Below are 14,507 nucleotides of genomic sequence, written 5' to 3'. Positions count from 1 at the left end.
CTCTTTCCCAATAAAGAGAAGAATAATGTGAGCAATAACATATTAGTTTTCTATTGCTGCTGTAGCAAATTACCGCAAACTCAGTGGCTTAAAACAAGCACAAATGTTTTATCTTGTAGTTTTGGAGATTAGGAGTCTAAAATGGGTGCATTAGGCCAAAATCAAAGTGTCTGCAGGTCTGCATTCCTTTCTGATGGCTCTAAAGGGTATCCAGCTTTTGCCTTTTATTTCTTTGAAAGGCTGCCCTCATTCCTTGGCTTGGGGGTTCCTTTCTGTCTTCAAAGCCAGCACTGGCTAGTTGAGTCTTTCTCGCATCCCATCACTCTGACACTGACTCTCCTGCCCCCAGAATCCACATTTTAAAACCCTTATGATTACACTGGGCCCATACAGATAATCCAGAAGAGTCTCCCTATTTTTTTTTTTTTTTTTTTTTTTTGTTATGCGGGCCTCTCACTGTTGTGGCCTCTCCCATTTGCGGAGCACAGGCTCCGGACGCGCAGGCTCAGCGGCCATGGCTCACGGGCCCAGCCGCTCCACGGCATGTGGGATCCTCCCGAAACGGGGCACGAACCCGCGTCTCCTGCATCGGCAGGCGGACTCTCAAGCACTGCGCCACCAGGGAAGCCCGAGTCTCCCTATTTTAACATCAGCTGATTAGCAACCTTAATTCCATCTGCTACCTTAATTCCTCTTTGCCATGTAAACTAACACATTCACAGGTCCTAGAGATTAAGATGTGGACATCTTTGGGAGGCCATTATTCTGCCTACCACACGGAATGTCACAGTGCATCTAGCATGTATGGGCAACAGTGTGATTTCCATAGGAATTTTGAGTGTTAAATGTAAATTTGAGTGAGTTTACAGGACTAGGTCAGTGGCAACTTATTTTTGAAAACATTGGATGCCCAGCAAAGGGATTTGTACTATTTCTTTAAGTAATAATTCTCTTTGTGTCAAATTAGTACTAATATCTGCCATCACTTTTTACTTGTTACACATTAGAAAATGACATGATTATAAGGTATGTCTGATTCACAATACCAAAACTTTTAAAGATAAATAAGACTTCACTGAACTTTTTTTAATGCTTTATGAGAGACTTGAAAAACACATTTTAGAAGTAGCTCAATCAATTTACTCCTCAAACTTTGAAAGCAAAGAAGTAATAACAACATTAAAAAGGTATTTATTAAAAACCTAGTTATAGGTGGTTCTGGAGTTGACCCCGTATAGTCTAATCCAGACACACAAACCTAAGAGCCGCAAGGTATGTGAACACATGCAAGCCGAAGGTAGGTATTTTTACCTTGCACTAAACAGGCAACAGAACACAAATGTCAAAAACAAAGATGTATAAGAGGACAAAGAATGCAAGAAGTCTCATGATCAGACTGCAGAATGGATTCAGGGAGAAGGCCATGGAAGACAGAGAGTAGGAGGGCCCAGAGGTCCAGATGAGAAAATAGAGTGAGACCCATGGTAATGAGATCTTAGAGACAGAAAGATTTGCAATCATTTTAGATATTTTATGGACTAGAAGGAGCAAATCTTAGAATTTAAGTGTGGGATGGAAAAGAAAGTTACCACAATGAAACTCTTAGAGAATCTTTAGACAGTTAAGATCTCGTACGTGCATCAGTGTTGTCGATTACTCCAGTGTGCTAGGCTTTCTTTCGTTGATGATACTGCTGTTATTCTTCTGGCAACACAACATATCAAAAAAGCGGGGTGGGGCAGACGTAAGGTAGATAGCTAGTGGGAAGCAGCCGCATAGCACAGGGATATCAGTTTGGTGCTTTGTGACCGCCTGGAGGGGTGGGATAGGGAGGGTGGGAGGGAGGGAGACACAAGAGGGAAGAGATATGGGAACATATGTATATGTATAACTGATTCACTTTGTTATAAAGCAGAAACTAACACACCATTGTAAAGCAATTATACCCCAATAAAGATGTTAAAAAAAAAAAAGCGGGGTGGGGGAGGGGGTTCAGTTGGATCCCCTGTACCATACTACACAGAGAGTAGTATATATTGTCTATACATTATACATTAAAAAGCTTCACCTTTACTTGTCACCCTTGATTCTCCTGCCATCACAGAGGAAAACAGGTTCTAAAATTACCTTAAAAATAACCATGATATATATTCATTTTTAATCCATTATCTTCCAGCTTTCCCTTTCTTTTTTTTAGTTACTCCTGTAGATGACAGGAAAATAGGTGTTCGTCACTGTAGCAAAGCATTTAGCCTTAGAAAGAACCAGGGAAAACAACAGAAACAAAATACAGCGAACTGTGTTTCCAATTACCAGCAGATGCTTCCATTTATTCTAAGCGTTCTTATTCAGTTAACTGTACAAATTTTTAATCATATAAATCTGGTAGTGTTCTAGCCTTGTGCTCTTGATTTACTCTTGTCTTCCAGTTGATTTCACATGCCTTTTGCTTCTGGCATCACTTTCCCACGAATACTATGCCAGGAGCTGCATGAATTCCAGGTGATACACGGTAAAGAGTGCAGCTCATTGCAGAGTTTATTTATCTTCTGTGTTTTGTTTCGTATTTCGCTGAGGCTGTGAAATTACAGCACATCTCTCTGAGTCAGCAGCACCACGGGCCACTCGCTGGTTATAGTGCCACGAATGCCTACTTTCTTTTCTTCCATCTTTGCTTTGTGGAATCATCTGGTCACCATTCTTTCATGCATGGAATATTACAGTGGGAAAGATTACCAGGCTTCATCCAAAGACCGCTTTACATAGACTTTAATGAATCAAATGAAGGAGTAGGTCTTGGTGAGAATATCCCTGATGATGAAGATCAAAGACTCAGAGCCTTGCCTGTATTTCAGCCATTCTGAAAATAGCAATAGCAGTAGCCCAACAAAATGCTGGAAAGACAGAGGGTTGGCAAAATTGGCCTAAGTAAATTTTGTTTGACATTTGGTGAGGAAAGACTTTCAAAAATAGCCATTTGGTTTTGAAGTTGACTCCATTGTATATATATTCTTCGTCACAGTGGCCAATACTGGATATTCAACCTTATCTTTAAAGTTAATTTCTAAGGGAAAGAAATTAATGAAACAAAATTCAAAAGCCAAGCAGTGGTTCAATATCATGAATGTCCCCGGACATAGCCCTTGCTCTTATATTGCAGTCCTGGTTGCTTATTTCCAGTTGAGAGTACTTACCCTGAGCCACTATTGATTGTTTTCAAAAGTCTTAACACATCTGTGACCACCTAGAGGGGTGGGATAGGGAAGGTGGGAGGGAGATGCAAGAGGGAGGAGTTATGGGGATATATGTATATGTATAGCTGATTCACTTTGTTATAAAGCAGAAACTAACACACCATTGTAAAGCAATTATACTCCAATAAAGATGTTAAAAAAAAAAGTCTTAACACATGTTCCTGTAAAGGTAGGCACTTTTGCTGCATTTTCTTTCATAAATAACTAACATGGAAGAGGCAGAAAATACCTGCCACATAGTAATCCTCTAGCCTTGCTACTCAGAGTGTGGACCGCAGACTAGCAGCCTTGTCATCCCCAGAGAACTTCATGAAAATGCAGGGTCTCAGGTCCCCAGCCAGACCTGCCCAAACAGAATCTGCATTTTAATAGGATCTCCGGGTGATTTGTTTGCACACTAACATCTGAAAAGCATTGCTCAAAACAGCATCTGAGAGACACCTTTTGGCATAGATGTTTTATGTAATTCATAATCACCAGGAGGTAATAAGTGAAAGAAAGGGGGAAAAATAAATAATAATTTGAAGAGGCAGTAGGATTACACTTCATACACATATAGTTGAAACTTCCTTCTTCCAAATTGACTTTGAACTCCGTAAACATTAACATAAATGAATGCCAAGGGGGGAAAATTGGTACTGTTAGAAGGTTTTATTCCTTACCATTTTCTCACTTTCCTTTTATGTTGTTTATACTAATAATATTTTTCTATCTTACTAGTTTATTTTGATTATATTAAGAGGGAAAAATCCTCACTTGGGCATTTCCCAGCAGGTCTTTGAAGATGTCTGGACAATCTCCCTCCTGCCTCCTTGAGGTCTTCTCAGCCTGGGCTAATTCTTGAGAGCTTCCAGAATCCATGTATCTCACTTGCAAAATAAATGGTATAGACAATCTTATTTACAAAGCAGAAATAGAGACACAGACATAGAGAACAAAGGGGGAAGTGGGCGGATGAATTGGGAGACTGGGATTGACATATATACACTACTGATACTATGTACAAAATACATAACTAATGAGAACCTACTGTATAGCTCAGGGAACTCTACTCAATGCTCTGTGGTGACCTAAATGGGAAGGAACTCCAAAAAGGAGGGGATATATGTATACATGTAGCGGATTCACTTTGCTGTACAGCAGAAACTAACACAATATTGTAAAGCAACTGTACTCCAATAAAATTTTTTTTAAAGAAGTAAAGCATATGTCAGACTGTTTTTAAGCCACTTTTGAAACACTGTATTTGGTTTTACATACTATACTACCTTGAAAAACACTTGTTAATTAAACAGAGATGAGCTAGGAGCTGTCAAAATTATTATAATGTTTGAGGAATATAGACCCCAAGCAAAAAATTGGAGGCCCACATAACTTGTTTAGAGAAATGAGGCCGGGGGAGGCCTAAGACACATGTTCACTACCACAGCACACGACACAAAGCTGTACAGCTCATGAACATCAAGCATACCCATTAGTCACTGTGGTCTGAAATTGAAATTCCCAATCAAGGGAATCGATACAGAACACTAAATAACTCATGATAAAGCAGGGTTGCAGGCTTACACCCTAGACAGGATTCATGACCGTTATCACACCTCCAAAATGCAGTTACAGTGAATATTTATCCTACTGGGACCCTTCTTTTAACACATACTTTGTCCTTTATCTATCTACTCTCATTCATGTGTCAATCACTTTGCCCACCTTTCCTCACCTTTGTACCATTAAATCCCTCACTGTCTCTCCCATGGGGCCACTCTCCAGTACTCTCTCCAATACCCCTGTCTCTGATTTCCTCTACTCCTACATCCTCATGGGGAACATGAATTTCCAAAGCGGGACCTAACTCAAGGAAGGGGGGTTTGACTTGTCAGTTTTCTTATAGATCCCAGGAAAGTAGAGCCAAAATTTGAGTTTAGATAAATTGTCAATTATGATTTCTTAGCTTAAAAACAATCACTCAAAAATTTTACAGCACACTAGTGCTTACAAATCACTCACATTTTAATCTTATTTTACTCTTAGAAGATCCCCACGTGATAGATGAGGTGGTTATTGCTATCATACCCATTTATAAATAAATGTCTTAAGTTTGAGGCAAAGCTCAGTGGTGCACTGAGACGAAAGTACAGTTTTTATAACCCTAAGATAAGTAGTCTTGAAGGACCTCTTGGCGATTTCATCATTGTAGCTATTTTTTAAGAAGGTGACATGCCCTCAAACATGAAATTATGAAAAATGTACTCTACCACCACTTACCATCTTTGACAATCAGAAATCTTTCTGAAATCCCAGGAAGGTTTCAGCCAGAGGATGCCATCATCACACAGCAAAGCATCCGGTGTTTAGTCCTGGAAAGAACAGCAGGGAGGAGGAGCCAGATGGAGAAAATCAACTCTTCCAGCCATTTTTTTTTTTTTTTTTTTTTCCCCCCGGTACGCGAGCCTCTCACTGTTGTGGCCTCTCCCGTTGCGGAGCACAGGCTCCGGACACGCAGGCTCAGCGGCCATGGCTCACGGGCCCAGCCGCTCCGAGGCATGTGGGATCTTCCGGGACCGGGGCACGGACCCGTGTCCCCTGCATCGGCAGGAGGACTCTCAACCCCTGCGCCACCAGGGAAGCCCCTTCCAGCCATTTTGCTCTCAACCCCTGTATTATTGGACTCATTTGTTGTGGGTTAACTGTCAGAGACAGTAAACTTAGCATTAGTTAGATAACTGAGAGCCAGGATAGAGATCTGATGCCAGCTCAAACCCTGATTTCTCTCTTTAAATGTCCAAAGAAAAGTAATAGAAGACCTAACCCACAGGGGAAAATCAGAATCGAGGTGAGGGAGGCCAGACAGGTCCCAGTGCCTGAGAAAGGACCCAAGGGCTGGTACAAGAGGTTCTCTCCTCTGCTGTTGCTCTAGCTGTTAATACATATTTGCAGAGTGAATAAGGGAATAATCGGTTGTAGTTTAGAAACCTGTTGTGAAATCAAACTATCTGTCAGCTCAGCCCCCTTCTACTTCCCCCCACCTCGCCTTTCCTCATCTTGCCCCACCACTGTCCTCCCTTTCCACGTGCCAAGGGAAATATGTGCTGCCTTCTATGGTCCGTCTGTAGACCAAGTCCTTTTCCCTGCTTGCTGGCATGATTCCTTGAGATTAGTTAAGGCCACAGTTATTACATTTCTGTTTCTCCTGAAGGACACTGTAAATTGTTTGAGCTTCTTCTGCTTAGACTACATTAAACAAAGTTGAAAGACCGGTCTTTCCTCCCTTGCTCATTTTGAATTTCATTTGAATTGCATTTGTGAAACCGCAGTGGTCCGTGTGTGTGTGTGTGTGTTTACACATCCGTATCTGAACCGATGGAGAGAAAAGGTCAGGACAAAATGAATAAACTCCTACAATAGTTTGAAATTTTTCTTTAAATATAGAAGCAGGATGAGGGTTAATAAGTATTTAAGGGCTTCCCTGGTGGCGCAGTGGTTGAGAGTCCGCCTGCCGATGCAGGGGACGCGGGTTCGTGCCCCGGTCCGGGAGGATCCCACATGCAGTGGAGCGGCTGGGCCCGTGAGCCATGGCTGCTGGGCCTGCGCGTCCGGAGCCTGTGCTCCGCAACGGGAGAGGCCACGACAGTGAGAGGCCTGCGTACCGCAAAAAAAATAAGTATTTAAAATACATGCAAAATATCTGAGTGAGAATACTTTCATTAATTAAAATGACGTTTTGTGAAAATCTATTGCTGGACTCAAAATAATGTAAAATTGAAATGAATGTGTATTTCTAAGTTTCCATTGTTAAAAAATGTACACTCTCTAAAATGATTAGAAATATTTAATATTGTTAATATTTTCTTTTAAAAATCATATATAATAAGGGCTTATCTGCCTGGCCATAAGTCCACAAGATTTTTACATAGCCCCCAGAACACTAGAAATTCTTCAAGATAATCCAGGTTCTAAAACATTATGTCTTCAAATCTTTTTTCTTGGTCATATACTTTAGCATCGTGGTTATCAATTCTTTCCTTTATAGCTGCAAACACACAGCAAAGTATTTTTGATAGAATTAGGTATCCATTGGAACAAGTGGTTTTGACTTTGTTAGTTCTCATTACGTTTTCTTCCTATTTCCCTCTTACCGGGATGTTAGGTTGACTCACAATGCCTGAAAAAAAAATGCAATTATTTTGAAAGTCCATTTTAAATTTCCTATTTGTAGCACATTAGTTACAAATATTAAGACTTATAAGAATCTTACAAGTCACAGAGTCACATAGACCTCTTTGTTCCATGAGTCCTCAGGGCACAGAACTTCCCCATCAGCCCCTTCTCCCCATCCCTAGTATAATAATAGGTGAATGATGTTCACTGAGTAAGGGAAAAATCATAGGTTTACAGACATGCTCTTCTAAAGTAACTGTCTTTAAGACAAAAGAGATGCCAGCCTACAGAATGGAACAAGGCCACCTTTCAGAGCATTTTTGAGGGATAGTAATATTAGTCCAACAAGTGCCAGCATCTCATCGGTTTATCCCACCCTCTCGAACCTGCAGTTGAGCCAAAATTCTCCTGAGCCAAGCTTTCTCGCAAGATTTCCTGTACTTCCTGTTTCTATGTGAGCCAGAAATACCATGAGAATGACCTTCCTTGTGGTATTTCTGCACTTCTGCCCTGGAGTGAAGATAATCCCATGTTGGGGAGAATTTTTGGTTTTAATTGTGCAATATTTTTAATTTTCAAATATCCAGATGAAGGAGGTTCCTCTTTGAGAATGAAAATTTAAGATGGTATTTGCTTGGCCCTAATTCATTTCCACTAGGAAGTATTCATGTTCAATGATTCAACATTTTGCAACTTCTCTAAGATATTTTTACGAGGAAATATGTAAAACAATATAGAAAATACAGTGGAAACTCATAATCCTTGGATTTTTTTAAAAAGCCATTCTTGAAGCAATATGTGCAATGAAGAGTTATATTCTTAATACATTAGCGTATGTGACATATTATACCATATATTTGTTTTCTTTGTTCTTAACCCCTTTGTTCTGAGGGTCAGGATATCCTGATGCAAAGTACTATTGCAAAATAACTGAACAAAAATAAAAATAGTCAAACACTTAGGAAACTCTTCGGTTGTTATGTCAAGGAAGTTTGTGACTGAGGAGTGAGTATAAGACATTATTCAGGAAATATGCTAATAGAGTACAACAGCCTACATGTGCTTATTAAATAAAATGGTCTCAATTCCAGAGAGCCTGAATGCCTCCAGTCTGATGGAAGGGTAAGATAAGAATTGGGAGGGCTGTCAAAAGTGGTGAAACTGTCAGACTGAGGCTTAAATCCCTTCATCCCTTATCAAAGAGGGAAGTTTAAAAAGGCACATCTTTCTCATAAGTGGATCATTGATTATTCCCTAGTTGGGTTGTATGAATATCTGGTTGTTAATAGGAAGAGCTGTTTGATCAATATTCTAATCATGAAACTCACAAGAAGCAGTGTCTTAATGTCTTTTATTGTTGTTTTTTATCCTCAAAGGATGTTGACTCTTCTTCGCCTATTAGGAAAGACAAGTAGGTTTGCCAGTGTACTTTTCCATCCAGAAAAAAGAAAAGCCACTTAATTCAGTGTGGAAAACTATACTCCTTAACCACGGGTTTAGAGGAATAATGATGACAACAACAACAAAATTACAGTAGCCTTTGCTAGTTTCAATTTTTCAAGTATGAGGTAAGGGCGATGAAAATAATACACACCCTACAATGGTCTTTCTCCTCTCCCCCAAGTCCCCTCTGCTCTCCCCTAAAGAAACATCAGATGATTGTGTGATAAAACAGCCCCAAAAAAGAATGTAGAGCAGAAGCAACAGATTGTACATCAACAAAATAAAATGCCAAGCAAAATAATGCACTTTGCAATACGGAGACCTGAAAAGGAGAGAAAGATGGGATTGTAACAATGGCCTCCCCAAGAAAATAGGAGCTATTCACAAGTTCAAATTGCTCCTACAAACCCAATTTGCTGGCAAAAGTACCAAATATAATACCATCCCACTTTTGTTTGTGTCCAGGGCTTATCACACTAGCTCCGGGGGCCATCCCCGTCTGTTGCACGGGTTCTGACTTCTAGGGTAAGTGCCTCCAGCTCTGAGCCTCAGGATCCAAGACACATGGCCCGTGATCGTCCTCAACTGAACCACTGTCAGGTGGGGGGAGCAGTTTGTGGCCAAAATACTATGGCCACAGCGCTCTGTCTCTGGAAAGTGAACCTTCAACACTTTCTTTTCACTGTCATTTATGCCCCCAACAAATCTAGTTTAAAATTATTATTAAAGGAAATTACTATTCCTTTGAAATGAGTTTTTAACCATGCCCAGCTATTTGTCCAGACTTTGCAACCGCGCCGCACATTTGCATGAGGACCTTGATGCTTCCCCAACTCACTTCTTTCACGGTTAGCTTTGGAATGTGATTCAGTGTTATTTCCCTTCCAGCTGAAGGGCAGCTGAGGTTACAAAGGGATTTGACTAATAGGCCAAAACCCAGTTAAGTTTGCTGAAAAGCAAGTGACAGCGAACGGGGAGGGGTGTGGAGGAGGGGAGTGTGTGAACCGTGGTGCCCAGGACCAACCCAAGAGCCTTCTGAAGAGCCCCAGTCCAGCGCACACTGTGGTGAGAGGGCAAGGTGGCCCCCAGCCAGACCTTCCGGAGAGAAGCAACTGCGATGCTCAGCTTCCCCTGTTTTCTCCTTGATGCTTGCAGGGCTGGAGCCAGGGAAGCGGCTAGGTTTCCTGCACCACAGGGGTGACTCCTTACCTGACACCTTCAGGTAACTGGTCTCTGGAGGACCCCCTGGGAGGCTGGCAAAGGGGCGCCGCCCCACATCTTTGCCTGAAGTCCTTAAGGGCTAAACAAGCCACTTGACAAACTTTGACAAGCACCAAAAGAGACTCGAGAACAAATAAATCAGAAGAGAGAAAAAGCGAAGGCTAAAGCCTCCATGGCCTTTTTCCCCCCTGCTGTCGTTCCAGCTGTAGCCTGGGATTAATTAAGTGCTGCAAAGTCAGTGCCTGAGAGAGAAGGGGGAAAAAAATGCTTTCTCTCTCTAAGGCAGGAGGACAGGAACCGTTCTCACCAGTGAGAAACCTTGGGAAGTGAGTCGCTCTCATCGTCAGTGTTTGTGGAGGGACTGGAGGGACAGGGCTTTGCCAGGCTGGAGGAGGCTTGCCTTTCCGAAGCTGGAGAGGATTTTCCGGGGGTTCGCCTTCCCCTGCCTGGGAAGAATTTCCCCTCTGGTAGCAGCCGCAGCAGCAGCGCGACCTCCTCTTCTGGAGACCAGGGCAGAATGCCTGTGCTCGAGCGCTATTTCCACTCGGCAGAGCTGGGCAGAAGGTGGACGGCCCCAGAAGGTGTGCTGCCCTCCTCCCTGGGCAGCCGGCCGGTGTGCCAGCAGGGGCCGCTGCCCTGGGACTTGCCAGAGATGATCAGGATGGTAAAGCTGGTTTGGAAATCCAAAAGTGAGCTGCAGGCGACCAAACAGAGAGGCATTCAAGAGAATGAAGATGCTCTCCACAGCTTTCCAGGTAAATCAGCTGGGAGGTGTGAAAGGTACCAGGGCCAAGTCTCATGACTTTCAGTCCCTTCCTTGGAGAGCCCACGAAATAAAAATGGGAAAAGGAAGGAAGACAAACTGTGCAGCATAGGGTCCGAGGGCTGTGGTTAATGAATGTTTGCTCTGTTATAGAAATGCATCTTAAAATTAAGAGCGATGTGGGAGCAGGAGCATGAACAGACAGACAATCAAGAAACCTGGGATCTGGGCTTAGCTTGTCACTTGTTTGCCCTGTGGCTTAAACAAGTGAAATTTCCTAAGTTTCAGTCTCCATAGGGAGGGGATGAAATTGCGTGCTCTTTAAATTGGGTGTCTATCCTGCCTCTGCAATTTCTTTTTGACAAGACAGTTACCTCTGAGAGAATATTCTTCTTGGGTTGCTTTTTTGTAATGCTTTATAGAAAGTAAAATATATTTTCTCATTTTAAACTGTGGAACTACAGCATGTATAAATCTTCCCAGGACTGAGTTTGGCCTGGTTGCTTTTTATGTCATGAGAAAGTTGATAAACTTCCTTGCCTCAGTTTTCCCTTTTGACAAGTGACAATAATACAAATTTCTCCATTGATATCAGGAAAAATCAACTCACAGATGTGGAAATGATGGTTCATAGGAGCTTTGTTATGTTAAGAATGTGCTGTGTTTGGGACAGTTGAGGAGAGCTTTGCTGTGTTTTTAACAGGGGGTACCACACCACAAACATACCTAGGATCCCTGTGGAGGATGGGACTCCGATAACTCCGTACACTAAGAATACAGGATGCACTCTTCCTTAGGGGAATATGTTGGTAGATATTTGGAAAGTGATGGTTTGCTTTAGAAGAACGAATGTGAGCATGTGTTTATGCATTTGAAGTTTTGGCTAATAGCCCTATGCATGGAATCCTGACATGCCATTGTTGGTGAGAGATGGGGGCCTAGATGGAAAAGCAATACCAAAAAGTACCTCTCTTTTTTTCTCGTGGAAAAAAGACTAGGAAATCAAAACTCGGCTAATTTTGTTTTTAATCATTTATGCAGAAACCGTTTTTAAGTTGCCTAATAATCTAAAATGAGCATTATTAAAAAATAGTGCTCTGGGCAAGAAAAAAAAGATTGGAAAGGAATTAAAAAAACAACAGTATTGGTCTCTAGTAAACAATGAATACTTAGGAAAGAGAAGGAAACCAATGAGACTGACGTTTATGTGGCATTTGGGAGATGGATGCCCAGGGAAATGGGTCCTGGTCAGAAAAAATGAGGTAATGCTAAAGCCATCCCATATTTCATGTGAGTATAAGAAAAATGGAAAAACCCACCTGGGCAGAAAACTTAACCATGACACTTCAACTTTTACGGCTCTTGGTTTGTTTCAGTGTATTAAATGATTAAAATGCATATTTCAAATTACACTTTTGGTAAAACTACTTAATTTAACAGATGTTAGCACGTGTGTATTATTCTTTATATTATATACTAGCAGGTGTCTAATTCCTGAAAAAGCCGTACTATGGAAAGAAAACAAAACCCCTATAACTTTTTGTCACTTAAAAGCTACATTTTCTGGATGTTAGGAAGTTGAGCTAACTGAGTGTTAATATGCCCCTGGACCCCTGCCTCACCCTTTGTGGAATATATCTCAGCAGCCATGCTGCTTCCCAGGGAGACTGCCCCTGCTTTGTTGGTCCCTTCATCCTGCCTGCCAGGAGGCAAGCTCTATTTCAACACCTCCCCAAAAGCTATCTGTTTACCTTCTCTTCTTCCTTCCCTGCCTCCCCAGCCTCAAGGAGATGAGGGGCTCACACTTTCTGACATGGACATAAAGGCATTATCGTCCATATACGCAGCATGGGGCCATGTGTTGAAACCCCAAAGGCAAGTTGCTTCACTTTCCACATTGTCTTATTGTTTCTCTCATCTTGTTGCTGAGGCTGCATTTCCTCCTCACATCAAGTGTTCTGTGCCATTCTCACCATAACAGCCTGATGGTGAGGGTAGAATATTTCCAAAAGCCTGGAATCTTTCCACTTTTAGAAGGAGATGGTTTAAACTATCTTCATTTTGAGTACAGGGGTTTAAGTAGAAAGTTCCTCAGAAAACACCAAGACACATGGTGGTCTCTCTCTCTCTTTCCCCTCGGTGACCCCGTGACGCCTGGTTGGCCAGTTCAGCAGTTTGTGCTTTTCCTCTGAGATGGGAAGCCAGTGATGTGCGTTTCTTTCTCTTCCTTTTCTTTCTTTCTTTCCTTCTTTCTTCCTCCCTCCCTCCCTCCTGCCCTCCCTCCCTCTCCTTCTGGAATCTGACCCTTGCCTCAGAATCCTCAAACAATTTATGCTTTGACGACATGGAACAGTTTACTGTTCCTCAACATGCATCAAGTGGTGCCCTACCTCTGAGCCTTGCCTTATGCTTGAAATGTCTTTTTTTGGCTTAGGCCATTGAAAATTTTTATTCAAATACAAAGTCCAGCTCAGGCATCCCTTTCTTTGTAATGACTTTTCTGATCTCCATCCCCACCCCCAGATCTACCCCCACAGTCATTTATTCCCTCTCCTTTACTCTCTTTGCCTGTAGGAACTTAATATCTTACACTTAGCAGCACACAATTTTTTGCCATGCTAGTAACTAAAAACAGGAAAATTAAATACTATAACATTCTATGTATATTTCAACTGCTTGTGATAACAGATAAATGAGTTTACATTTCTAAAAACCATGAACTTGCAGAACTTCTGAAGAGAACCGACAGTCCAGAGAACTTTAGAGACGGATGTCACCGTTCTTAATAAGTTGAATTTAACTTTAAAAGTTCCAGCTTTTCTTTTCCTTACTGAAGGGCATCATTATTTGTACTCATACTCCTTAGTCAAGACTGGAACTTTGTTTCTCATAAGGGAAATAGAAAAGTGTTCTGAGATTTTGCTTAGGTAATAAAGGGAGAGAGCAAAAGGATTTATGGAAAAATAAATGCATACATATGTATTCATGAGAGATGTTTAAGATGAAATATACTGAACTGTGAATGATGGAAGACAGAGAGGAACAGAGTCCCCTGCAGAGAGCAAGGACGAGCTAGCGAGGAGGAAGTGGGAACATCTTTGCTGGAGACTAATGCGACTTTTAAAGCAATAGGTTGGAGGAGGGAATGGGGGGGGGTGGATAATAGGAGGAAGAGAGGCTCTTCAAAGTCACACCTCCGGGTGCATGCTTCTAAGCTTGCCCCCAGGAGCTGGACATGGGCAGAGGCACTGTTTGCCCTGGAGAGGGACTCTGGAACGTATCGGCATGCCCAAAGTTGGAGTGTCAGCTCAGTTCATTACCTCTTACCCAAGTATTTAATTGTATTAATACTCACATCATTTTCCCTCGATGAAGCAAACAAAGGATGGTCTAACTGTCTAGTTAACACAAACGAGGCGAATAATGAACTAGAGACTAAACAACTTGTCCAGACCTTGACATTGTGTCAGAACCAGACCATCTCAATCATCCAAGTCTAATCCACAGAACTGACATGATCGTGGCACAAGCTGGGTAATTTCAATTTAAACCGAGACATTGTTTTACTGATTACATGTAGCTGGACAAACATGGAGGCTGTGGATGCAATATAAGCCTTGGTCAAAGCAGAAAAATAATATTACCATGCAAAATAAGTCAAAGAATTGTGC

At 41.8% G+C, this 14,507-nt stretch overlaps 1 protein-coding gene across 3 annotated transcripts in view; it reads left to right on the top strand.

Moving 5' to 3' along the window:
• PDE7B (phosphodiesterase 7B) overlaps window positions 1–14,507 on the top strand; it is a 338,881-nt gene that overhangs the window by 180,401 nt on the left and 143,973 nt on the right. The window contains exon 1 of one of the 3 annotated variants that reach the window (XM_007452972.1): window positions 10,314–10,828. The exons of the other annotated variants lie outside the window; for them this stretch is intronic. Coding sequence (XP_007453034.1) covers window positions 10,591–10,828 — 238 coding nt within the window. The 5' untranslated portion in view covers window positions 10,314–10,590. Of the gene's footprint in view, window positions 1–10,313; window positions 10,829–14,507 lie in introns of those variants that run through there. 3 annotated transcript variants of the gene reach the window in all.

Source organism: Lipotes vexillifer, unplaced genomic scaffold (assembly GCF_000442215.2).
Source record: "Lipotes vexillifer unplaced genomic scaffold, Lipotes_vexillifer_v1.1 scaffold155, whole genome shotgun sequence".
In the NCBI taxonomy this organism is placed as follows: Eukaryota; Metazoa; Chordata; class Mammalia; order Artiodactyla; family Lipotidae; genus Lipotes; species Lipotes vexillifer.
This window is presented reverse-complemented; position numbering and strand designations above follow the sequence as displayed.